The following is a 27,395-nucleotide window of genomic DNA, read 5'->3' as shown; positions in this document are numbered from 1 at the left end:
TTGGTAAAAACGCCACGTAGAAAACGGATGCGAATTCGGCGTATGTGAACCGAAGGGGGGAGCTTTTAGGTGTCGAATGAAGGGGGGCTACTTTACACGATGCAGAGAACATAACCCCCGTCTTCCCCGCTGCACCGCTCGTTCTTGACTAAACCAGCCGGCGCTACGGCTATGTCGCTCACTGCGAGCATCGGCGGTGGAGGGAACTGTTTCACTCCACGTGACACGATGGCGCCGCGATGGTGGAGGGAAGCCGGCCGCGATCACGTGACCGGGTAGCGCCGCGCGGGTAGGGATGGTGCCGGCCGACAGAATAGCCGAGTGACCGGGCTCGCCGGCATTCTGACCTGATAAGTCACCAGTGTCGGATCGTGAGAAAGTGGAGAGGGATCCTCGCGCTCGTTCGCACCTGGCAGGACATTTAAATCGCACGTAGACAGGCGGCGGACGGTACCGGCTACTTCGGTTCGGCGCTCCCCCTCCCCCCGTGAGAAGAAAGTCCGTCATTTTTCGCTCGTCGGTCTGTAAACTAGGAACACAAAGAAACGGACAAAAAGAAAGAAACGAAACGAAAGTCACCGTTCTCTCCTACGCCGGTTGTAAGCGCCTGTCTGCCTCTCTCCCGCTTCTCTCATGATTCCTTCGGGAAACGAAACGTACTAGTCGCCCCGTGGACTTGGACAGACGCGATTCGCGCGACGATCCGTGAAGTGGCACCGGCCGAAAAACCCGCACACTACGCTTATTTATTAGAATCCCTCCCTCCCTCGCCGAGCGCCTCCGCAAACGTATTATTTATTACGCTGTTTGTGCTTACTATTGACGCGGAATAACACGTGTGGAAAGTAAGAATCGAAGAAGAGGAAGCTCACGGATTCTTCGTCGACCAGGAAAACGTGTGTGAAATAGAGAAAGAGAGAGAGAGAGAGAAAAACGAAAACTTTCTCCCGAAAAGGAAGGACGGAAGAAAATGTACATGTACGTGAGAAACTGATCGAACGAACACGCCTCGCTTGCTCGCATCATCGTCGCGAATTGCGACTTTGGCCCGTGCGCGCACACACACACACACACGCGCGCGCGCGCGCACGTACGTGTATATACCACGCGTGTGCGTGCGTAGTCGTCATTGTCGGTTTACGACTCGTCGCGAGTGATCGGCCGTCTCTGCCTCGGTCGCTGTGAAAAAAATAAGGTGTTGAGTGTCTCCTCTCTCCTCTCTACCCCTCTTTCTCTTTCGTCTCTCGCTCCGAAATCCGTTCAATCTCTTTCTCGAAAGAAGCACGTGGACGGAGCACGTCCGGTACGTGTCCCCGAAGAAGACTTCCCCGGTGGGAAGGAAGGCCGCGAGAAGTCCGAGCTCGCGCGAACCCCGCTGTCGGCCGCGATGGATCTTCTGTGCTGCGAGACGACGGAGACCGAGTGCCGGGCTTACGCCGATCCGGCTCTCCTGGGCGACGACCGGGTCCTGCAGAATCTTCTGCAGACCGAGGAACGGTATGCTCCAAGCCGGTCGTACTTCGAGTGCGTGCAGAGGGACATCTCGCCGCTCATGCGCAAGATCGTCGCCGAGTGGATGTTGGAGGTGAGCGAGAAAACGTCCCGTCTCTCTTGTTGTCCACGTGTAGTGCGCCGCGCGATCGAGTTAACTCCAAGATCCCTCAGAACCCGCCGTCAGGATCGCGAGAACCTCGTAGGCCCCCGGCGTTCTGAATCCCCCGCGTGTCTCTCGGCTGTTCTCTCCTCGTTCTCCTCGACTTTGTTTTTTTCTCTTTTTTTTTTTATCGACGCCGATCGAGCCGGCCGAGCGAAGGTGACGAACGAACTCGCTCTAGCAGTCACATTTCAGATATTTTCCTCGTTTCTCGAGCCACGGAGTGTGCCTTCTTTCAAAAGTAGAATCGCCGATCGAGACAACTTAATCCGCAGGACCACGTTTAATTTTAAAGATATCGATACCGAGACGTTGCGCTCGCTCGCTCGCTCGCTCGCAGCGAGCGCGAGCGTCGTAGCCATGTATTTTAACAATTGCCGATTACGAGAAGGGGAAAGGAATGGTCTAAAAATAAAGCTGATCCGTCGTTTTAGCGTGCGATCGATTATTTTACCTTTTCGCAGCGCCGTTTATCGCAAAGTCAAACTGTGGGAAGAGGCCAGTCTCAGTTTTGCGTACGTGTTTACATAGGGAGGAAAGGATTTAGTTTTTGCCCAGCACCGCGCGAGTTAAAGGTCTCGATCCGATGTTGTGGTTCGTTAGACATGACCGCGCCGTCAGCAATGATTTATTACTCGTCGATTTAAAAACGTGACGGGGCAATGCGGGCCGATTAGTGCGTTTAAAGAACAACGTAATCGAATCGATACAGATCCAAATAGCACGCACGCTGCGGGAACAAATAAAGGTCAAGTTCGCCTGAGGCTCAGAATTCCAGCTCTCGATTACGTTTCCTCGAGCAAGACCGACTCCTCGTCGCAAGAAGGAATTTTTTTTTAACCCCCTTTTTCTGCTGCGTGCGCCATTAATCGATAAATCAATTTTAATAAGAGTTAAGTTTAATAACTTTTGCGACAATGCGAAGTCGACATTCCTTGCCTTGCCGCGTCTCGTTACCGACGACTTGTCCGGGAGAGGTTCTACGTATACTCGTCTTATACATTTAAACGCGAACTTGTAGAGGCGAGAATGTATTCCCGAATCAAAATTTATTCGCTTCTAAATTTAAATGTCCGGATTGTCGGTGTAAAAAGAATGAGGAATTCACTCGTCGCCTTTTTTGGGCTTTGGGAATTCAACGGAATTATAAAATCAAGATTTTTTTCGAGAGCTCGGGGCCCGTTCATTTATCTAATCGAAGAAAACGATATAAAATTGTTCCAAGATACTGATATAAAGATTGATTTTTCTTTATGATTTCTAGAACGCGTGAAAATAATTAGCATACGTTAAATTTATAGTTTTAATAAATTTTACATTGCTGGTCATTTATTTTATTTTATTTTTTTGCGACTTTCTTTTTTTTTTTATAAAAGAGGGAAAATTAATTTTCTTTAGAACAGCGCGTTCAAGAACGACGTAACGTTCTTTTTTTTCTTTTTTTTTTCTTCTTGACATTTCGCTGTCATTGAATCGCCAGGAAATTCGGACCGATAAGTTCCCTCTCGACTTACGTCACCGCGCGTTTCCAAAGCTGTCGATAAGAGGGATATTGTATTTATTCCAATCCGACATCATTCACATAACATTCTCGTCGATTAAAGAGCTACAATCGTCAGCCGATCGATCGGGTATCTACGCGCTATCGGGTCGTTATCAAATTTTGATCCAGAGACCGCGATTTTAAGAAAAGAAAAAAAAAAAAAAAGAAACTTCGATACACCCGCTTTGGATATTGCTCGCTCGGCGAGATATAGTCCTGTCCGTTTTCTTCTTCTCACGATAACGATACTATAATATCACGGCTCGTGTGTTATCGCAGGTCACATTTGCGTCTAGTTTAATTAGGTTCGCCTGAATTAAGTGTATTCTTAGAAAGTTAAGATTAGACGGTCGCGCGATAACGATTTCGCGAGTCATTTTGTCCGATTTCGTGACACATCGGCGATCGATTTGCCCAGTAGCGTTTGTCAAAACAGTGGAGGTTACACGCGCATGCAGGCAGCGTGTCGGTGGTATCGCCGAAAACAAAAAAGAAAACGCGAAACAAAGAATAATCGACGATTGCGTTCCGTCAAGAGAGAATCTCGTCCGGACGATTCGCCGAATTAATTCCGGTTTGTCTCTCGTCGACTTTTCCTTCTCGGACGTAATCGAACGTTAGCTTCTGCTTCCGGGGCCGGACCAGTCTGTTCTCGCACGGTTTTTCCGGCGTAGCCGTACGCTTCTCACGCCGCCCCCATTTAGAATCGTAGTCGAAATGATACGAGTATCACACAGAGCTCATGCTTTGATAGCGTGTACCGCTCGATACGTGCTATGTATATTTTTTTTTTTTTTTCTCTTCCGAGACAATAGCTTAAATTGTTTTTTTCTCGCCGTTGACCGAAGGCATCTCACGGTGAAAAGTGCCCGATAAATCAGCAGCTATTTTCTAACACCACTAAATGTCTCGTCTATTCATTGTGCGGTTTCGAAAGCTCGTCCGTGGCATTAATTAACTAATTACAACACATTATCTGGGCGCAACTAAAATTAGTACCGATATCTGTTTCTCTCTCAAGGATAGCGGCGAATGAACGCGATCGAATTTTGATCGACGTCGGCAAAAATCCCGATCGCCGTAACGCGCGTGTCCCGCAAATAACTAACGATGCAACAAGATTGTTCCTCGTTTGATTCCCTTTCTTGATACAATGTACCTTTAATGCAAACGATATTAACGCCTCGGACCTGCGAGGTGAACTCAGGCGAAATTTCTTTCGCGCAGCTTGACGAGAGCTACTCGCGATTTCGCCGCTATCGATATCATTTCTTTTCTTCAAGTATTTTAATTGCTCTTGCGCCCCAGACATTTAATCGCAATAACTGAATTCACGCGATGACCTCGACGGCAATGTTGTTTCACAACGAAAGCGAAGTCGCCCGGGTCGCCACGTGTATGTGTGCGCGACACGCATGCCGAATTCGCGTCGCGCTCGTCAAATTCTTCGACGTTGCGCTTGTCGATGCGACTGATACGAATGACAGGTCGTCATACGTGCCGATGGAATGTATGACTTTTTTTTCTTTTTTATTTTTTAAATGACTGCAGTTTGCGCGGTTCTATAGGGTGTCCTGAGTTAGATCTTCCTTTCTCTTAAGCAATCGACGTTATTGAACCGGTGACTTGCAACTATTCCGCATAGTTGAAAGATGAAATTAAAAACGAAGGCAAATGCCAATTATTTCGATTTGATAGTTCGACTTTAGTCGCAACGAGCGTATAATTATTTTGTCGGTGATCTCAAGCAAGTGATACTATTTTTTGCGAATCACGAAAGGTACATGCACAAAGTTTTGACTGCTGCGCGGTATGTCGAACGAATTTTTTTTAAGACAAACCGACACTTCTTTTATTCCGATGAACTTTTCCTACGTCACTCTATATATGAACTCGTGCAAATGCTGCTGATAACGAAAGTGTTGAATTGCTGAATTGCAAAGTCGCTTCACGGGCAATTAGACACCGAAATGTACCTTCTTCGTTCGAATGTTCAATGTTTTATACATGTTTTTTCTTAAGAACGGCCGCTCGGACAAGTCCGGCCCGATTATTATCAATACGTAACGAGACATAACACCGGTCGCGGTCGGCTTTATCGGCGGCAATTCTGCTTAATTGGCGCCGATATTATAAGGGAGATCTGCGATCTTGATAGACTCACGCAGATAAGAGAAATAAAGTCCTAAAGCGACTCATCTTTTCGAAAGAAGGGCCCCCCGAATGCACTTATTAAGTTATCGATTAAAGGCATAACACCGCAAGTTTAAATGCAAGTCCACTTCAATGTAAAAATGTGGACAGTGACTCTATTAGATCGTTACTTTTAAAGACATTTGCGCCATGACACATCGAGCCACGTTGCATCGAACAATAATAAATCATAATATTAAAAATAAAAAATATTCAATAAAAATGTTGCATTATAATTACGCTTTATTAAAAAAGAAATTAAAGAAGATCACAATTCTATTATATTCTATTATATTTTGCAAATGATATAACAAAGTAATACAAAAATAAGTATGCTATAATACGTAAATGTGTAAAGAATTATCTTTTCTTAATGACTTGCGACCTCATTCCGCCGTTTGTGCATTTTGTGTGTTCCTCCTTTGCTCCCAACTTAGGTTCGCTCAGGGCTTTCGATGTTTGAACAGATGCAAGATAATCTCTCGAACCGATTTCGTTGAGAAAGTAAAAAAAAAAAGATGCCGTTGAAAGGAGTGTGTGCTCACTCCCTCGGGATAATTAATATTGACCAATTGCAAAGAAAATAGATGTGGAAAAGTTTCAGCCTCCCGTCCTCGGCAACAGCCGTTTTCGCTGAAACTTTTCCACGTCTAGTTTTACTTCTTTATTTCACGCCGGGTGGAACCAATCTTGTACACGATTTTCGTCGATTTGCCGCGGCGCGATTATTTCGTTAAGACCGTGTTACTAATTGGCGGCGGCGACGGCGGAGTAATTACGAGGGTGTGCGTGCGTGCGTGCGTGCGTGCGTGCGTGCGTGCGGCAGCGAAGACCGGCTAGCTTGGGCACCGGCAATCGGTCGGTCACGCTCAATAAGTTCCTCTCACGCGGCTCGACAACGCACGATCACTCGGGGCCCTTCGGCACCCCGAGGCGCCCGAGCAAAGTTAATTCGCGATCCTACCGCAAATTCAGCGGTCCCCGAAACTTCAAAGGCGCACCCGGGGTTCGTCGGCGCTGCGATTTATGTAAACACGCGCGGTAATAATAAACATACGGCAATAAACGCAGATAACAAAAAAAAAAAAAAAAAAGAAAGAAAGAAAGAAAAAAAAAATGCGACTAATTCCCGTTGATGCACGCGATAAATCATCGATAAGATACCGGTGGGACTCTTTTTTTCTTGATTTGATTTAATTTACCTATGCGACGGAACGGTGGTGACGGGGGAAAGATTGCCGGGAGGGAAAGCCGCGGAAATCGCGGACGAAATTAAACGGACAGAATTTATAGGGCTCGGTCGTAGCGAAATCCAATTAGCTATCTTTATAACCGGGCGGTTAATCCATTTTCTGCGATAAAACACGGCTCGATTCGACCGGTCCTCTTCCCACAATCCTTTTAAAGAGATAGTCGAGTCTCACGGTAGAATTTATCTTCTTTCCTCGTCGTCGGAAACCCTCGGTATTTTTTCTGAGATATCGAACGCGTTACATATGGCGCGATGCGGATGCTGGGAGGCTAAATTTGCATCGCACCTTGCGTATCCGGACGTTATCACGCGGTGGACTCTCTCTCTCTCTCTCTCTCGATCGTCCGGCCTTGAAACAATATCTCGCGACGTTATCGTGCGACTTGCGAGTTACATCGGTGCGCAACATCCGTTCTAATGCATCCGTTCTCTTCTGGTTGCAGGTATGCGAAGAACAAAAGTGCCAGGATGAAGTATTCCCCTTGTCGATGAACTACGTCGACAGGTTCCTCTCAATCTGCCCGATCAGGAAGTCGCAGCTGCAGCTGCTCGGCACCGCCTGCTTGCTGCTCGCGTCGAAGCTGCGCGAGACGCAGCCTCTCACGGCCGAAGTTCTGGTCTTCTACACCGATAACTCCATCACCCTCGACGATCTATGGGTAAGTACACGCAAAAAAAAAAACAAAGCTTTACAGTAGAAATTGCGATACCCCGAGTGGAAAAAAAAATCACTTGCTCGTTTTATCGTTTCGAACGCGCCACCTTCGATATTTCGTGTCACAACGTGGCGGCCACGAGTTGCGTATTAACTTTTTGACCCATATAAACGCAGATCGTGACTTTATCTTATCGCAAAACTGTTGAAAGGTCTCCACTGCGAGCCAATTATATCCGCGAGCGGGGAACAATCGTGGCGACAATAACTTTGACGATTTTCGCGTACTAATCTCGCCGCTGGCAATCGACGAGAACAGTTTGCCCGGTACGCCGAACTTTCCCAGCTAACCGATGCGCGAATAAAAATTTTTTCACCGTTCCCAGCGGTACCTCGTCGACGTCCGAAATTTTCGGGATGTATATCGCTCTAGTTTGCATCGATTTCGAGCACCGGCGTCGCCGTCTTACTTAACTCACTAATGCGTCGCGCGGACAAAATCAGGGCCCGGCGGGCACGTGCGAACGAACAAGGTACACGCACGATACCGCTAGTCCGCGTACTTGTAGCCCGTGGCTTCGTTGCGTAATTTATCTCAAACGGGGCCCGTTCTCGCCGTTCGCAGTGGGACGAGAGATGCGGGGCGTCGTGGATCTTTTTACGGGAGCGATCGGTATCGGAGCATCTCGTTGTCCCGCCGTGCGCGTTGAAACGCGGAGTAACGAATGCGAAATGCGTGGGGGAAATCGCGCCCGTCCGTAAATTCATATATGTATCTGGGCCGCGACGATCGGCGGATCCTGCGAACGCTCGCCGAGTACATTTTTTAAAGCCGTTAGGTGGATACGTACGTACGGAGATAATCTACGACGACGTAGAACCACCGTTCGCAAAGCAGCTGCGAACACTTCGCCGCAACCTAGTTCGACTAAATAGTCGCTGAGTAGTTTAGCTAACGATTATTCATTTTTTTTCTTTCTCACACCCCCGTCGAGATCGATTTTGAAATTAAATTTATGACGCTTGCGGTATGGTGAATTTTATTACATGAGCCGAATTCATTAAATTTGTCTTTTTATGGTTTACGTTATGGAAAACGGAATATATTTTTAATCTCTTTAAATGAGTAACAAATTTAAAGTTTTTTTTTTATTATTATTATTTTGGAGAGGGCAGAGGCATTTTTAATTTTTTTGGGGGTGTTTTTTTGTTTAAAGTAGATCGTTTTATTATACGCCAGAGTTTCATGATTTCTAACGGCGAATATATTGTAAGAAACGTATTCTCGATTTATCTGATCGCTATTTTTCTTCTATCACTAAAACGCGTCTAAGTCTCGTTCAATTTTAATACCGTAACTTTTATAGGAGAAATTCGAGACACGTGTACGATCGGTGGCAGTAGAGTTTGTTTTCCGGATTCAGGTAGAAATTCGCTCGACGTTGCTGTTTCTTATACCGATCGTCTCGAAGAAGCAAAACAGTAATATTTGGTGTTCTTTAATTCTACTTCGCGCGGCGAGAATTTCTGTCTAAAGAAAACTTTACTGTCTGCTTTCGCGAACATTGACCCGTACATCTTCGCGTATTTAACGCAATGTAACGTATTGAAAAGAGCGATCAGTCAGCGTGCGTCACATTACGGTTTTAAATTTGTCACGCAATTATATATTTTCGAGCTTTTCAAGAAAGTCTACGAGTCGTTTCGGTAATTTCGTACTTGTTAAAAATAAGCCAGATTAAATAATATTTAAAACTTTTGAAAAAAACGCATAAAAGGCTCGAAAAGAATTCTAAAAGACATTTTATTATTTTAGTATAAAAGTAGAAATAAAATTATAATTTTACTAAAAAAAAAAATAGAGAGAAAAAAAAACTTTAAACGCCCATTGTCTTGCAAATCATAAAAAAAGCGATAGTTTCTCATATTTTTTTTTTACGGTATCTCTAACGAAGATCAAGAAAATTCGATAGGTTCCTTTATTCTGTTGAAAAAAAAAAAGTCGACCTAGACTCCCAAACCGGTCTTGGAGCGCACGAATTAAATACGCGGATTTCGTTAAATGCGCGTGTTTGGATCGCGATATCTTCTCGCTTCTACAATAGTCCCCGGACCGTATCCACATCTCGTGATCGCAGATTAAACGAATATCGGCCGGGTCCCGAGGTGCCGTGTATATTCGGTCTCGGCGAAGTTGCGTCGCGTCGAATCGTGTTCGTTAGGCGAATGATATGGCTTGTCCGGGAGCGCAATTTTCAATGCGAGATGGTCCAGTCGACGGTGACGTGGCTCCACGTGGACTATTTTGGGTCGTACCAGGCGGTCTTCGGCTATAATGGGATGGCGATCCTCTTTCTCTCTCTCTCTCTCTCTCTGTTCCTGCCTCTCCCTTTTATTCTCGCTCTTCTCTCTTTCTCCCTCGGCCTATCGTTTCGCTCTTTGACGCTCGCGCGATTTCTTTGCGGCCTCGAAAGTCGAATATCTTCCCTACGTGTTCGTCTCGCACGTTTCCGCGGAGTAACTCGGCACACAATCGGATTCAGCCGGCGTTGAATCGTTATCGCCATCCGCCAGACAGACGTAGCAATTAATCGTGCATTGATACTCTCTCATTGGAATAACCGTTTAAATACCGTCCATGTTTTCCCTAACGAGCATTAATTATATTAATGACGAGACCGATTCGCGACATTTTAACGTTTCCGAAGGCTAAAAAAATGATTTCTGCGAGGCTCGTGAATGAATTTGTAAATTTAAATTAATTTTATCCCGGATCAAAATGAAGTGAAGCGTTGGCTCATATTTATTACTATTATTATTATTATTTTTTTTTTTTCTCACAGGGAAAAATATGCGTAGCATTCATTAAGCATATGAGTGACGTGACGCAATAAATTCGCGTACTTATAATATTTGCATGGATAAAAGATATTTTATTCGCGTGACAGATAATTATTTATATTTTTGAAATGTAAAATACCTTTCTACTCTATCCGACTTAGATACGAAGCTAATTTATATTAAAAACGTTTTATTTGTTTATCTTCTTTATATTTAAAAGAAAAAAGGGCAAAAAAAAGAAAGAAAGAAAAAGAAAAGAAGCAACTTAAAAAATGTTTTCACATATTTATATGTAACGTAGCATTCCGTTTATTGTACTATGAGTTTATTCCGATCGGGCGCACTTCGACGAAACGTGAGAGTTACATCAGCGTTTGCTCCTCCGTTTTACGAGACTACAAGGATATCTTGTTCAAGCGCTCCTCTATTGGTGGCATGTCAGATAACTCGTCATCACCCAGTGTCAGTAGCGTATCTCCACCAACGCGACTCCGATTCGATCATTATTCCTGTGAATCATCGGCATTTTTTATGTTTTTTTTATCCCCCGACCCATTGTAACGAGTCGTGAAAAAGTGCGCAATATCGGCATATCATGCAACGTTTCGCTTCTGAAAATCTTTTTCTTTAATTAATTTTTTTTTTTTAAGCCAATGGTGTAGTACTGTTAACCTTGACATAAATGTTCCCAGGAAGGGACAAAAAAATAATGGAAGCGACGGGAGTTTTTGTTGTTCGCCGACAGTTCTAAATATAATATCAGAATACGAGATTTCAGGCAGGTCGAACATTTCTTTTTTTTTTCTCTTTCTTTTTTTTGCTCTTCGATCACACGTTTTTAACCGAAAATTATTGATCTTTCGCGACGTTTTCCTATTAATTTCTGAGCTGGCGATCACGAATGTTTCAATTACGTGTTTCCGTCGCCCATCGACTGTCTGCGACTTGCTGTTCTATTTGCATTCTCGTCGCGATAAACCGCGACGAGGCGATCCTTTTGCAGAAATTACAGCACGCCGCAACTTCAGCGGACTACCGTGTGTCATGAAATTTAAGAGGGTAATCGTGCCGCGAGTGTCAGATATCAAACTATGCAGAGTTTAACCTTCGCCGTGTATAAAAAAAAAAAGAATATTCGTAGCTAGTTTAAGCGAAACTTAGTTTCGCCGGAAATCCTCGTTTTCTTTTCCTAAAGACGCCTTGAAATCTGAATACCTCAGGCTCTTAAAGGAACAGCGGTTTAAATCCCATCGTGGGTCAAGTCCTTCCGCTTTTCCCTTTTTTTTTTTTTTTTCCCCCGTAAAAGAAACCTTTCCGGACTCGGCGACGCATGCGGCGATAACTTTGACTCGTTCCGCAACGGCGCGCGTCAGGATGTCGCAGGGAGACAAGGCGCGTTATCGGCACCGCCGGGCCGAAAAACAATTCCATTCAGAAGTTTTTCACGCCCCGGGATGTAAAAGGGACCTCAATGTTCTCGCATTCGCAATATTCGGCGCGGCCGTTTTTCTTCGTAAATTAGACAGCTCCGTGCGACTCGGTCTAAAGAAGCCGGCCTGGAGCAACGTTGGCCGTCCATGTGAAGAGAGAGACCGGGGTCTTCTTGAATTTAAATGCTCTTCGACATTCGTCCGACACGTGGTGGTCATCGTACGTGCGGCGCATACGGGCCGTGCACGTGTGTGCGTGCGTAAAGACCGACGGATTCCCGTCTCTCTCGACCGTGGAACGCCGCGGCGTGTGCAACGCAACTCTCCATTGCTCCCGGGCAAACACGCGATAGCCTGAGCAAGCCTAAATAGATAACAGCTGATACGGGAAACGATTATTTAATTTCCAGCGACTTTCTCACTCTTTTTTTCCATTCCCCTCTTTCTCGCTCTCTATCTCCGCTCTCCGTCTCTCCGTTGCGTAGCCCGCCGCCGTTCGATTACGTGTGTGCGAACGCTCTCGGTTCTGAGTTTAAACCACCGTCAAGGTTACGCGAAATTCTTGCCTCGTCTACTACTCGCCTTTTAAATTCTCCTCTCCCGTCTCACGTTGCATCTTCATTTACCGATCGAGGTGTATTCGATAGGTGCGCGAAAAATGTCAAGCGGCTTAGTTTCCGGAAGGGATTTTCCGTGCCGTGTTCGTTTTATTGGAAATGATAAAAAATACACACGAAATAGGAACTAGCTTCTTTTTATAATTTTTTAATTTTTTTTTTTACCGTGTACGAGGCAAAGATTAAATTAGATAACGTCCCTTCTCTTATACTGACTCTCGTCGATTGCATTTATTACGAATTCCGGTTTTGTTTCATACAAAAAAAAAATAAAAAAATAAAATTGAAAAAAAGAAAGAGAAAAGAGAAATTGTAGAGATAAGCGTACGTGTTGTAGAAATGTCTGTGACTATTAAAGTCTAACGAGAATCCGATACACTTTCGTGATAAATAAAATAATTAACGTCTAATAGATTAAGACAGATTACAAAGGGCGATAATTTAGATATTAGGGAAGAAAGCATTAATGGCACGGTAGAGAAAGGTACTAGTCTATCCCGTGCGATTGCGGTCGAGTTGTTAACGAGATGTTAAAAGGAGTGGAACGGTGTTTTGGACACAGACGCCGCGGCTGCAGGTGCGGGAAAGCGAGGAGGGAGATAATCAGCGCGTAAAACAGTCGAAACGTTGGTTGAGGAAGTAATTGCTGTTTTTTTCCCTTCCCCTTATGCCCCCTTTTTTTTGGAGGGCAATTCCACGGAGCCGTAAAACCGCGCGGCTAAAGGCCGCTACCGATGCTTCACGCCCGATGCTTTTCGAATCGTGCAACACGTGGTAAAAAAAGTGACTAATCATCAATAAATAAACAGGAAGGTGCCAGGTAAGGGCGTGACGCACCTGCATCACGGTACTGTGCACACGCTGGTATCGAAATACCGTCGGTGCGCATAAATTTCCCTCGAATCTACAGGTAGCGTTATGGAAAGTCGCGCTTATCCGTCCCATCGCGGTTAAGATTTCATTTAGTTGACGATTGAACGGAGTTTAAATAATCGCCTTTGATAGATTTCGTTTAGCTTTATTAACGTTAGTCTTTTTTTTCTTTTTTTTACGAAAAAATTACGGATTTTATTACTTCGTGCAACAGACTCTTACGATATGTAACAATAAACGAAACCAACGGTCGTATAAAATCGTCAAGCTCGACGGTCAGTTCGCCGACGACGCGAGATCTCGTCTGCGGCGCGCGCCGCGCGTATAATAACCCATACGGATATAAATGCGAATGTTAAAGATCCAGCGGGCGCGCCACGCACCCGGAACCGCGTATCTTACACGTCCATCGTGCGTGGAGACTCTTATTCCGGCCGGGTGGCTGGCGCGGTGCGCCGCGTCCGCCGCCGAAGCGCGGACGTATTCGAAACGAGGTGGGGAAAGCAGGTGAGGGCCAGGTGCGCGCCGCGGAGAGTATAGTTCTTTCGAGGGGTGGTGCACCGGGCCACGTCGGACGGCGCGGCGAGACGCGACGCCCCGCGGCAGCTGCATCTGTCCGCCGCGAACCGGTGAGCATGGGTATGCACCCCTTGCCCGGCGCCCTAGCCGTGGCATTCTCTGCCCTCCCCCTGCTTCGTCTTCTCCGTCGTCGCGTTTTACCCCCCCCCCTCGCCCTCTACCTCGCGAAGTCAGGAAACCCCATGGAAGAAAGGGCGACCGGGCCTCACGGTCGTTTTCTCTTGGGAGAGACCGCCGTCGTCTCTCGCTGTGCGTAACGGGCGCCCGCGACACGTGCGAACACGGGTAACACCGCGCCTTTGCTTCGGAAGTGCTGCACGCGCGGACACGGGGGAGAAAAAGGCGCACCTTTGATGCAGCTGGTGCCCGCCGACCCTTTTCCTTCTTCCTCTGGGAGCCTTTGTCGCGAGAGGCCCCCCTTCTCGGACCTTCGCGAGCGTCGAGGAAACTGCCGCTTCTCGCGGAATGTCTCTCGCCGAGCGTATCAAAATCACGTTATTCGAGTCGATCTACGTTTTCTTCGTCTTTCGTTCGGAATAGTTAATTCGATTTTTGTAGGTAGGTAGAAAAAAATGGGGACGTATCAGCTAGCGATTTATGATTTGAGTCAAAACATTGATAATATCTTGGCGATAAGTTCGACGACATTTACGTTATTATGATATAGAGATTATTAGAAAAAATCCTTTTGGTTATTTTGTTGGAGAATTGTGGCTTTCAATTTTTTTTATTTTTTTTATTTTTATTTTAATCGCAAATATCTAGAATTTAATGTAACGTTCTGAAATTTCTTCGTTTATTAAACTTATCTTATCGAATATCTAAATAATATCCACAACACAATACAGACTTGTGACATCTGTGTGGTACAGATAAGCCGAAAAAATTGCATCAGAGGATCGTGTCTTTATCTGCATCTGCATTCCCCTTTCCACGTGCCGTCATTATCGAAGAACGATCTTATCGTCACGTAACTCGCGATAAGCGCGATTAACAAAGAAACGTGGGGGCCGCCACTGTTACCGTCGAGATCTTTATTTCGTTTAATCGGTCTCCAGGCGATCTCGCCAAAAAAAAAGAGAAAAAAAAGGAGACGTAACAAAGAAAAGGAATCGCACGAGCGTGTGCACCTGCCTGCCACGATTAGATGCAACAGGCGAACGACGAGTTCATTTGCCCTAGCACTCCCCGCTTTGTCTTACATTAGCCGCACGCCAGACACCGGCTCCGTTCGCCGTTGTCTTGTTTTTCACGGAACATTTCGCTAGCCTCGCGAGCTAGCGAATGGATCCGGGGATCCTGAAACGCTGCACCGGGCTGCAGCTGCCCATCTGCTCCTGTAATTAATCGAGCACGCGACTTAAGCGCACACACGTTGCGTCCCGCTTGAGTTTCAACATCAAGAACTGCCGCGAGGAAAAAGAAAATTTCTTAGGAGGCGATAGAAAAATCAAGATTTGAGAAGAGAGTAAATAAAAATAGCAAAGACGCGTGTCGGGAATTAATATTAATTGTGAAAAACATCGCGGTTTCGCACGGCTGGAAATAATGTTGGAAATTATAACTCGAGGTATCGCTACCCATATTGTCGTCGCCACATGTTACCGTAACCTGTTGCGTCCGCAACATACACCTTGCGGCTCTTAATCCATCAAATATCTTTACCGATGCACATGTACTTTGAGATGAACAAGCGACAGGTGCGGTCGCTTTTCTTCTCTTCTTTTCTTTTTTTTTTTTCTGACGATTTACTTCCGTTCGGGGCAAGAAATTGGGGCAGATGGTAATGAATACCTCGAGGCGCGTTATCGTCCGGTCGCTAGATTTTTACCTAACTTTGGTGGGAGCCCTATCGCGATAAGTCGCTAGGAAGCGAGCGCAAGGTACTCGAATATGCTAAAAATCGGCTCGAACAAGAATCTCGTTATCTCGTTTCTTCCACGAGTCTCATTTTCCCCGGGCTGTTTGCGTCGCGCCGATATTGAAATTCGCTGTAACGCTTCGAGAGTGGAATCGTCGATATTTTTTTCTTTTTTTTCTCAGGTTTTACTATCCCGCTTATCCCCCGATAGAGGATATCCGGTGGTGTTCCCGCGGTATCACCGGCGTTGCAAATGCATTACTGACGACCGAGTCGTGGATCGATAAACGGCGAATCGCGCGAGGATAGTCGGCCGGGCGACCGAACTCCGCGGCGATAAATCCATTTACGAGCCGCACGTAACTACGATCGTTAAAAGATTTAATGGACGCGCCTCATTAGACGTCCATTTTCATCGCGTTATAACCCGTTCGCTAAAACGCGCACCTTACACGTCGACCTCCTGCCCGGCCGATCACGCGACGCACACATCGCCGGTGTTGCTCTACCTTTAAAGTTCTCTGCCAGGCGACAGGTGCATCGCGCGCCTGTCGTTTCTGAATTTTTTTTTTTTTTTTCTGGCGAATGAAAGGCACGTCCGAGCAGCGGCCGTCTTTACCTCGTCCTTCTGTTTCCTCTTTTATTTTATTTTATTTTATTTTTTTTTTTTGTCGATTTTCTCTCCCGCGAAGGAAACGCTATCCCTTTTGTCTCCGTTGGCGACTTGACCTCAGTCATGCCTCATGTGAGCGAAGTATGGTACTTAATTATTTTGGAGACACGCGGTTTTCTATTCTAACAATTTTTCTTTTTTTTTTTTTTTTTTAATTTATTTGTACTGATAAGGCTCGTCCCGTAACGCGATACGCGCTCCGAGAGAACCGGCACGTTGAATTATTATATAATACAAAGTCGCAACGACGTGTAATTATATTCAACAATTAACAATTACAGAACGTTGCTTATCGCGAACGGTTACGATTCATCGGCGAAGCGGCGCCCGCGGCTTTCGCCGTTTATCTTATCGCGGCGCGTTTCGTATGAAGTTTTTCGATTCCCGTTATTGAGGGTTCGCTGAATTGAAAATCGGTACCGGGCTTCGTCGCGGACGGTATCGTCAATGCCGAAAGAAACCGCGATAGCGCTGACACGTTAGATACACGGGAAATTATCTCTTAACGACGTAGCGCGATGTCGTGAGAACGTTCCGCAGGCGGTTATGCAAAGCAGTGAGAAACGGCCAATGCCAGACGGGAGTCGCAGCACACGCTTGCCCTGCGGCGAGGTAATTTCGCATTCGTTCCGTTAATGGGGGGTAAATCCTGACGTTGTCATATTAATTATTTTTATACGACCGGGCCGGCGCTGGTCTTAAAGAAAAATTAATCGCGATAGCGCGCGTCGGCGGTAAGGGGAATTAATCGTCTTATTTCCTACCGGCGTAAGGAAGCGTGACAGCTGATTATTATTGGATGCGCAGGAAAGGTTCCTCTCCTGATGAAACTCCTCGACGAATTTTTGGCACGGTAATTCGACAATTTCTAGCGACGCGCCTTCTCAATGCTCGAAACAACCTCGAGGCGGTCACCGTCCCCACTGACAATGCCCTCACGGCGAAACTATGTCTAATGCCCGCACGCGGACGAAATACGTCATCGTGACAATGCGACAATACCTCGAACGAGTGTCGATTTGGAGATAGAAAAATTTTTTTTTTTTTTAGCGAGGCCGATTATTTAAAATTATATTTGAAAAATACAACTCTTGCTTTGTGCTGTAAAATATCATTGATTTTAGATAAAAGTTTTTTTTTTTTTTTTTGCCGCGTTTATTATGCGTAGAATTTTACGAATATTTCGTATTAGCTCTCCGCGACGTAGACGGGGACGAGGCGTAATTATTGCGCTCATTTCAGTTTTGCCTGTCTAATTAGAAGAACAAACGCGCAACTGGAATGTTGCTCGATTGCAGACATTCGAGGACGAGCGTGGCTCGCCGTGAGCTGACTTTCTAACTTTGCGAGCTAATAATAGTCGGTTTCGTTCTCTCATCATTTCTGCAACAGGTAGCGAATACGCGTTAGATCGCCGGCGGTCTTCGGTAACTCGGTGGCGTCAATTGATCGCCGTGCACTCACCACCGAAATAATTCCGGTACAATTTTTTAGTACGGCGGGTTAATATAATCGTTGCGCGGTAATAAATAGTAAAATGTTAATAATGTTACGTTGAAATGTTCGTATCTTCTCGTTGAATATGCGTAAATATTAGTCGAGTCGAGGCCACGCAATATGTCACGAGTCGCCTTTCTAACTTCTAAACCAACAGGCGGCCGATTCTTTCGCCGTCGCGTCGTGTCGGCCTCGAGTGCGGATGTGACGTATCGGTGGCATACGGCATGGCCAAATCCTGCCACATGTGCGACGCGAAAAAGAAAAAAAAGAAAAAAAAATCCGAACGAACCAATCTCCCATCTTGAGCTCTTGCTTTCGAGATCGCGAGATCGTTGTCAAATTTCTATCAAATGGAATTAAACGGAAGGAAATTATGATTTCAAAGGAATTCCTTGTTCGATAAAATTTTATTAGATTTCTTTTTTTTTTTTTTTTTTTTTTTTTTTTTTTTTCTCGAGCTGGCAACATATTAATCAGACTTTCGCATGTACGAGGTAGACATTTACTTTAGCACTTCCCACTCGGATATAAAATTAGCCGTTTAAACCCTCGATCTAGTTTCCACCTTCTTACTTCAGCAACACCTTTGTCGAATATTTATTTTAACACCGCGTGGCAAACGCGTTTTGATCATTTTTAATCTTGCCGTAATAAGACAAAAATTTTTTTCTTTTTTTTTTTTTGGTGCGTTAATTGCCATGCGGGTACCCGTACTCCAGGTATACATGCGTATCGATATTTTCCTGGAAAGTTTCTGGCGGGCTTTAATTAAGCCTGCTTGAGTCACATTATTAAGCGAGTGTCACGGGAACAAATGGGAGATTTGTGATGTCGTAAATCATATTTGACAGAATCGTTGCATAGTCGTTTGTCAAGAACGGATCCTCTTCCTTCCGGTAATAAGTTACTTCCGGGCAGTTAATTTCCTTAAAAACCCTGATTTAATAATTTTTTTTTAATAATTATATAACGCTATTTCATGTATGTTTCTATTCTAATTGGTTTTTATCGCATCTTTTTAATTTCCATGCGCTATATATATGTATGTATAAATAATCTAACCTCGTGCTATTGTAAAAGAATAAGCAGATAAAAATGAAACGATATCTCTCTTACACACACACTCGCCGGCGTGACATGTTCTAAGAACTTACGCGCAGTCTCCATTCTGAATGGACAGTCGGTTACATCCGGTGCTACGTCAGAAGCAAATCGAAACTGGCGTTGTGACTTTTAAAAGAAGCAAGATATCGTTGCTACAAGTGCCTTTATTTAATAGTAGTTTTTTTTTAATTTTTAATTTTTTTTTCTTTTTTTTTTATTACAAACATAGTCCTTTTACAAAAGATGCCCTGTTTATTAAAAATAAAGAAACGTAAATTTACGACGACGCGATGACAAAAATCAAAAGCTCGATGACGGCAATTTAATTAATCATGCTGATATTTAAGCCGCCGATGAATTTACGGCTTCCGTAGAAATTAAAAGGCGGACAAAAGTGAAACGGTTTATTGATAACAGGGAGAGGTAATCCTCGCGCGGCCGTAATAGCGCTCGTAACTTCAGAGCCCGAGAGATTTAAACCGTGCCGAGTCCCAGAAACCTGAATTGAGCTATCCGCCCGAGAGTTCGGGCCGGCGAGAAAAGAGACGACGTATACCTGAGATTTTAATTTTTATCGGCCGTAGTCGACCCGGTGTTCCTGATCTTAGACGAGTCGCGAAATTCATTGAATCGTCGGCGATGCTTCGCGGCTTCTGTGAAAATTAAAATCCCGCCCGGTGAAATGAAAGCGTACGGCGTCGTAGTACGGCCGCGGAGCGGTGTTCCGGTCCCCTCGTCGAGGCGAGGAAAGGAAGAAGCGAGGTTTCTTATGTGCGAAAAAGGACCCGGGGTATGCTCCGGTAACCGGAGCAGATGTGTCCCGCAAAAGGCGGTTCCTGGAAGTAACCTCGAGAAGAGGCCGGCACCATTGGCGTAGCCTGACGTCAATTAAATCGGATCACCCCGGGTCCACCGAAGGGGTCTCGCAGGGGATACGCTTCTCGGCTCCTCTCTCGTCACGAGGTAGGCCCGACGTTGAATTTTCGGCTATCGGGCGACCCCCATAATTAGCTTTGTGTTGGCGGCGACCACCGAATCTGCGATCGACCGCGAGACGCGTGATTAGGCTAAAGGCTGGTAAACGGAGCCGGCGTTAAAATTGCACCTTGCGCAAAGGGTTAAATTATATAAAACGTTTAAATTTTGTTGCACACGAGATATACAACATATGGTAAAGACACACGTAGAGGGAAAATGCGAAATTATATATGTTTAAGGAGCTATTTGCCATTTTATTTTTATTCTTTCGCGAGACAACGGTATTGCACGCTATTGTTGTTGCGCGTTCTTTTTCTCCGAGTGCATTGAAACCTTTTTTTTGCATATCGTATATCATGTAACCTTTCTTTTTTTTTTTTTTTTTTTTCTCTCTCACGTCCAATTCAATTTAAATGTTTTTAAATGATCTTTGTCTAGGAAGAAGCTACCATCTATTTACTAATTTATCTACCTGCAGAAAACTCGTCGCAGGTAGAAATGTCAATGTTATTGCTAGTCTTTTGCCTAATCGCGAGTCTAAGTCAAGCCACGCCAATGGCGAGGCTCGAGGAATGCATGGACGGTGATTCTGGTTTTTGTTGCCAGTTATGCCGAGAGGGAGTCTGGCCTTTATACTTTATTTTTGGCCAGAATGGTAAACACCTTGCTCACAGGCGCTGCCCTTCGATCCTGCTCTTCCCCTTGCCCGTTCCCCCCTTCTTTTCGGTTCCTCCCTCGTTCTCTTTTGGCTCTTTAACCACCTGTGAGATTCCGCGCTAATAGAATTTTTTAAAAGTTCCCGAATAGGTTTTCGAGTCGCGCAATCCGCGGATTTTCCGAGCTTAACTTGAGTAATGTAAAATTAAATTTATTTTGTACATCACGTATCTTCCTATCGGAACTATTTTACATATTTCGCGTAGACCGGACGATGCACAAATCTACAAGGTTGAAATAAGATTTTCTCAAAATCGTACCTCGCTAAATTGATTAAGTTAAATAATTACTATGCTTTATTTAATACGTAAGAAAGGTGTTCCTCTTTTTTTTTTATTGAAATTGCCGTTATGTAATTTGGCGTTGAAATGTAACTCATGATTTACGCGCGATACGGTGCCGAAGAAATATCACCTGCGTTTCTCGAGCCGCGACTCTCGGGGCCTTTGCGGCCCTTGTGTGCCTCTCGGCTCGTATCGATCCCTCATTGCGAACCGGATAAATCGGCAGGCCTCGGGTTCTCGGAATTGACCAGGTAGTGCGGCACGAGCACAACGGGGTCGGGGCCTACCTCCGTGATCTTTTCCTACTCCCGTTTGATGCTCCATTGTTCTCGTGCCTTTCATCTAAACTCACCTAAGCTAGTCTCGAACTCGGCCAGCTCTCGCCACTTATTAAACTTTCGATAGAACGGCTGAATCAAATTTCACGATAATTGTTATTCATATGCGTAAATTTGACCTAGTTCAGACTGAAATAAGATTAGGATAAAAAAAAAGAAAAAAAAAAAGGAGTTGAAGAAGCCTGCTTCTTTTTTTCGACGAGATCACAAAACGATTTTTCCGCACCCTTCCTCTCGCTACTCCTTTGTCGATTCTCGCGTTCGCCGACCACCTGTCGGCGATTTCACCACCCACAAGCCGAAACCGGCATCATCTGGACGTCCTAAACTAAATGAAGAAAGAGGGAAAAAAAGAGAGAGAGAAAGAGAACGCACACCATCAGCGGAACCCACGTGGATACGTAGTAATTACGATTAATGATGATAACTACGCGTTCTCGCTCGCGAGCCGCTATCGCGTAATACTATCTCGTTTTCCCGTGTCACGATATTCGGCGCATCAGACAAAAAAAAAGAAGAGGCGAGTCACATATGCGACGGGAATTATTTTTCTCACGCTCAGAAAAGCGGCACGACGAGGTGCGCGATTCAAAACCGTGCGAACACGATCGCATGAACGGGCGCGCGCGCACGCGGATGAATAAAACGCATAAACGCACCGCGTTTTTCTCCCCCCCCCCCTCCCGCGTCTGTCGGTTGATAGTTATTGACCTAGCCGATACCAACGCGAATCGAGAGTGATCATAAATTGCACAGGCCGGAAATCCAAGCGTAAGCATCGTGAAAATTATTTTCATGCCTTTGCGGCAAAACTCATCTGGCATAATTACACAAGCACGTAATGTATCATAAATTTTTTTTTTAATTACCATAAATTTATCCAATATATTAATTTCCGAAATTAAAACCGTCCAGTAAATATTAAGATATTTTAATCTGTCTTAGAAATTAATTTCACCGCGAGTTTAAATTAATTTTTTTAATTTTTTTTAAACAAACAGTCATTTATTCTAACGGCTGAGATGTTCTTCAGACAAAAAAAAAAAAAAAAGAATTGCATTGCAATTTATTTTTTCAAGAATGATGACGAGTTTCGCCGCTCGTGATTTGCACAGCACCGCGGCTGTCGAATTCCCGTCGTCGGTCCTCCTCTTCCTTTTATTCCGTCTGTCGGTGGTGCATCTCGAATGTGATAAACGATCCGTTGCTTTATTATTCTGCCGCATCGTTGTCGGCGCACGTCGTATAACATAAATCGGCCTTTATCGAGCTTGGCGCTCGCTATTAAATTGCGTGCGCCCCGCTACTTGCATGAATCCAGCAACTCGCATGCGAGGAGCGCACGAGTGCGTGCCCGTTAATAAAGTTAATCTCCCGATGCATTATTCAGCGGCCAATTTACTCGAAGGCATCTTACCTGGAACGATAAGTGATAATTAACGAATAATACGAACAAATAGGAGGAACCTCGATGAACGAGTGTCCCGCCTAATTAGGAGCGAAACTTACTCGTTCAGAATTACGAAGCCAAGTCGTACTATTGCGGATGTGTACAAATTGCACCCCATAGAGGAACTTACGTTAGCTGCGAGCTGTCGAGGAGGTCATTTGGATTCCCAAAGTGCGTCGCGAGGGAAAGTGAAAGCGTTACTCAGCCCGACACCTGCTTTCCCATGACCCAGGCGTGCTTCGGCACCACCTTTCTACCCTCTATCCTGTACCTTTTTTCTCTCTCTCTCTCTCTCTCTCTCTCTCTCTCTCTCTCTCTCTCTCTCTCTCTCTCTCTCTCTCTCTCTCTCTCTCTCTCTCTCTCTCTCTCTCTCTCTCTCTCTCTCTCTCTCTCTCTCTCTCTCTCTCTCTCTCTCTCTCTCTCTCTCTCTCTCTCTCTCTCTCTCTCTCTCTCTCTCTCTCTCTCTCTCTCTCTCTCTCTCTCTCTCTCTCTCTCTCTTTTTTCTTTCTTTTTGATCTTGATCCGGTGTCATCGGATGCCACGTATAGATTTGTAATGTACACTGATATTAAAGAGCGGAAATACCAGGACTATCAGACACGAATACAGATTATTATCAGTCGTCGTAGATGATGGATCGGAGTTCCATGCAAACCCCCGATCGTCTTCGACGTAGAAAATATTAAGTATAACAATTCGCGAACTCGTAACGATTCGCTTGGTAAATAAGAATCCTGGGGGTTCGCGCTTAATGATAATTGATGAATTAACCGAGATCAGATGTCGTTGCAGCGTCATGCACAGCGTAATGCAATGCGTGCGTAATGTAATGATGCATTTTAACGTAACGTAGAAATTAAGTAGCGCACCGTGGTGGAAGATGAAGCGGTCTGAGCGCTTGCCTTATTATCAGGGCGACACCGGGCACACTTATCGTCGCCGATCGCGTTTGGCAATTATCCCCCTTCGTGAATCATTACGTGTCGTTACATGTTCGCGCGTATACCGTGGCCGTGCGTGCGTGCGTGCATGCGTACGTGCGTGCGTGCGTGCGTGCACGCGCCGTAAGTGCATTCCGACAAGCTCGGCGACGGACAACGGTGGGATGCGCATCGTCGCGCGGAGTGTTTTACATGTATAATATCTGCCAAACAGATCAAACAGCGCGTCATAACGTATCATAAATATTTATACGGAAATACTTACTCCATGAATTATTGATTGTTGACTTTGCGAATGCGATATGTGGGCGTATTAAATTTTGCGACTGGCAGAAAGTCGCAATTAACAGCGGTAACTATCATTTCCCCGACATATGTAGCTCGCAGCATCCGTGACTGATTAAATGAACGTGGACAATGCGAAATTAAATGCGTAACGGCATATCGAGCCTACGCATTAACTCCGAAAGCAAAGAGGCAACGTGACGGAACACGAATGCGTAAAAAGATAATTTAAATAAGCCGTGTAAAGGAAAAAAAAAAAAAAGAAAAGAAAAAAAATATAAAATTATGTAATTTGCAATATCGTGGCAGACAATGGGGGCTACTAAAATTAAATAAGCCGCCTCGCGAAAAGAAAAAATGGTATCAAGTAACGAAAGTGGGACGCGGCATTATACGACAGCTTCGTTCTGCCTAGCGGAGTAACAGCGCTTTACCACATCGCCGCTGTCATTACGTCGTCAGGCCTCGCTGTTCTTTCGGTGTGTACAGGCCTTTGTTTCATTCACCGACGGTACGGCGTACGTGAGAGGAGTCGGCGCGAATGGCGAGCGTACGCACGCACGCACTCGAGCGCGGAACCCCTTCAAGGATGAGAACGTGCCGAGGAGAGGAGGAGAGGCGGCCTCCCTCGGTTTGTGTCTTCCCTCGAGCGCACATCCTCTTCCATTTGGCCGAGGACTTTAATTTGGCCTGTACGCGATCGCTACGACGGCGGACAGGATCGGCCTTACCTTCGTTCCCTTCATCGTCGGACTTGCGGATGCAGTTCTAACATAAATTTCCATTTTACACAAACCGTTTCGCTATACGTCGCCACGTGTTTCTTGCGCTTACACCGTTCCCATTTATGTTGAAAAGTAATTTTAACATTCGGAATATGATGGTGGAATTTTTCGGTAGGTCTCAATTTTTTTAAAAAAAGCAGATAAATATATATGTGTATTTTTTTTTTAGTAAATAGATGCAGCGAACATGCGCAAGTTGATAATCGCGCAATGCATATGTTACGAATTATATTTAATATAGTAATATACGATTGTTATTAATGCTTTATCGTTCAAGATCCTCCGCGATAATATGTTTCCCCATGCTGAAACGGAGCTACGTTGCCCGGTTTCGTTACAGCTGAGCGATGGGAGGCGAGCAGCCTCGCCGGATTCAATGGACTTTTGATCAAGACGAAGGACACGTAGTACTCGTCGCGCGTTACTCCCGCCGTGTAATTTCACGGTCGAAAGAGAACGGGGGTACTACTACGCACTCCACAGAGAGCGGACGTAGTAACCTCGCCGAAGAAAGGGTAGACCCTCTCTTTCTCTTTTTACCTTTTTTTTTTTTTTTTTTTTTAAATATTCGACACTTGAAACGGAGATCAAGGCTGCGGGAATTTCGACGACGTCGCCGTCGGTCTTCCGTTACACAATAATTTTAGTTAAGAATGATATTTACGACGTTTTCGCTCCCATTCACGCATCACCTTTTTCGTGATACCTCCCATAAGAATAGCGCTAATTGCGGGGATTTAATCGAACGGCATCTGCCGCATTCTGTTGCAGAGGTGGGAGCAGCTGGTCGTCTCGAAGCTGAAGTGGGAACTATCCGCGGTGACACCAGGTGACTTTCTAATGCACATCCTCAACAGACTGTCGATGCCGTGCACCTGGGACACCGTGATGGTCCGGAGGCACGCGCAGACCTTCATCGCTCTCAGCGCCAGAGGTAAGATAAATTAACGCGCTATCGGGAAGAGATCGCAGAATTTAATACCGAGAGAACGTCGGGGCAGCGAGAAATCATCGCCGAAGCTCCCTCAGGCGTTTGCTTGTTATTGATGAAAGGGGGGTGGCTCTCAATCTTCCGTCGGTCCGCGCGTCCCGAGACCGCGCGCGGCAGCCTTTGCTCTTCTGAATATTCAAAGCACACAATTCGTCGGAGCTCATTTCTAACGAGTCGAACGGCGAACATCACCGCGAAGCGTCTCCCTTACTCGCGGCGCCTTTCGCACACGCGGTGGCGTATGGGCGTCCGTACGCGAGACGTTAACAACTGGCGACGTGCGTCGTTAACATATTTGCGCGTTAATGAACGGTATGCCTTGCAAATCGCGTACTGTTTTTCTTCATTTTTCCTCACTTTATCTCGCTTTTTTTTTCTTTTTTTTTCCTTTCGTTAAATGGGTTACGCGCATAATCATATATAGACGACGAGGCCTCTAATAACGCACGCGGTACGAAACGCACGTTGCTTAGGAAGTCGCTAATCCGTCATTACGGTTATTCGTATCGTCCGTCTATTTGCGCTCGTTAACTTCGAAGGGAAGGAACGAAGGGTCTTGTACGTCCTATAAAAAGTAAGTAGTGTAATTCCGCACGGTGACGCACGCGTTATCATTTCTACGCCGCAGGCCCTTGTTCATCAGTATCTGTGCTGATGGCGGTGGAAGTTAGAAATATGTACACTATCGGTAGTCAATATATCTTAATAGCTAATGATATAAATGTAAATGCCTTATATAATTATAGTTAACATTTTGTTCATTCTAACATTATTATTTCGCGGCGATAAGTGGTTTCATTTTTTGTTTATCGCTTATTTTAAAATTAGAAAAAAAAAAGAGAAGAAGAAGAAGATTAGATCAGAATGCTTTGTAGAAAAGTTTCGATATTCCCGTGCCCTATAAGATAAAAAAACTTTATGGCCGTCTGTTTAAATGTCTAATCGTTCGCCAACATCGTTTTCGTGCATAGTAGTGACTCATAATTATCATTTTTTAAATAAGACGCGTTTAGATGAACCGAATCAAATTCGTTAAGATAAATTGTTTCGCAAATAACTTTGAAAGCTCGAAAGTTTTCCTCCTATTTTTTTAATTTAATTTAATTTAACTTAATTTTTTTTTAACACGATTGGAAAGACGCGCGATGTGCCGAAAATTGAGTTAGCGTCTTTCCTAATTCTCAGACATGTCTCGAAAGTTCTTACAGGTAGATACCGCATGACTCACGTCTATTGTCCTTGATTCGTGATGAGAATAGAGAAAATCAGTCGGAAAGTACGCGCCGAGATAGACAGATTGATAGCACGGGACCGTAAGAAAGATCGGGCCGCGTTTCGAATGTCTGGATGCCGTTTCTACGGTTGTAGCCGCACCGATACAGCGGCACGTCGACGTGTGTTCTTCGGCTCTCCTTTGCTTTTCTCTTTCCTCCGACCTTCTTCGTGCCTTCCTCTTTCTCTTTCTCGATTCTTCGTCTCCTAAGTTCGCATTCGGGCCGATCGGGTCGGTTGTTATTACAACCTGGCGATGGCAAAAAAAGGCGGTGGCGCGCGGAGAGAACTTTCGTCCTTCGCCGTTGCTCCTGGTGCTCGTGTTGGGCCGCGGACGCGACGGGCTCGAGATGGAGAACGAGGAAAAAAAAGGAGGAAAAAAAAAAGAGAGGACACGCAGGACGAGGTCGCGGGATGGTTTCTCACGAACCAAACTAGGCAGTGCCGCTTCGCGGACGGCGCTCCGGTTTTCTTTTTCTTTCGAAAGAAAGCGAGACGATAACGCGACTCGAATTTTCCACGAAATCGACAGCCAAGGGAATAAACGGTCGACGAAAAATTTGCAAAATCTCGACGACA

General features: G+C 45.2%; 1 protein-coding gene across 1 annotated transcript in view; it reads left to right on the top strand.

Moving 5' to 3' along the window:
- Nucleotides 1-363: 363 nt before the first annotated feature.
- Nucleotides 364-27,395, top strand: part of Cycd (cyclin D) — a 34,946-nt gene continuing 7,914 nt past the window's right edge. Inside the window, exons 1-3 of the mRNA XM_070675343.1 lie at nucleotides 364-1,585; nucleotides 7,086-7,301; nucleotides 25,325-25,487. Of these exons, the coding sequence (XP_070531444.1) occupies nucleotides 1,388-1,585; nucleotides 7,086-7,301; nucleotides 25,325-25,487 (577 nt within the window). The 5' untranslated portion in view covers nucleotides 364-1,387. The remainder of the gene's footprint in view (nucleotides 1,586-7,085; nucleotides 7,302-25,324; nucleotides 25,488-27,395) is intronic.

This window comes from Cardiocondyla obscurior, linkage group LG01, assembly GCF_019399895.1.
Source record: "Cardiocondyla obscurior isolate alpha-2009 linkage group LG01, Cobs3.1, whole genome shotgun sequence".
NCBI classification, from domain to species: domain Eukaryota; kingdom Metazoa; phylum Arthropoda; class Insecta; order Hymenoptera; family Formicidae; genus Cardiocondyla; species Cardiocondyla obscurior.
Note: the sequence above shows the minus strand (reverse complement) of the source record. Positions and strands in the feature narration are given on the sequence as shown.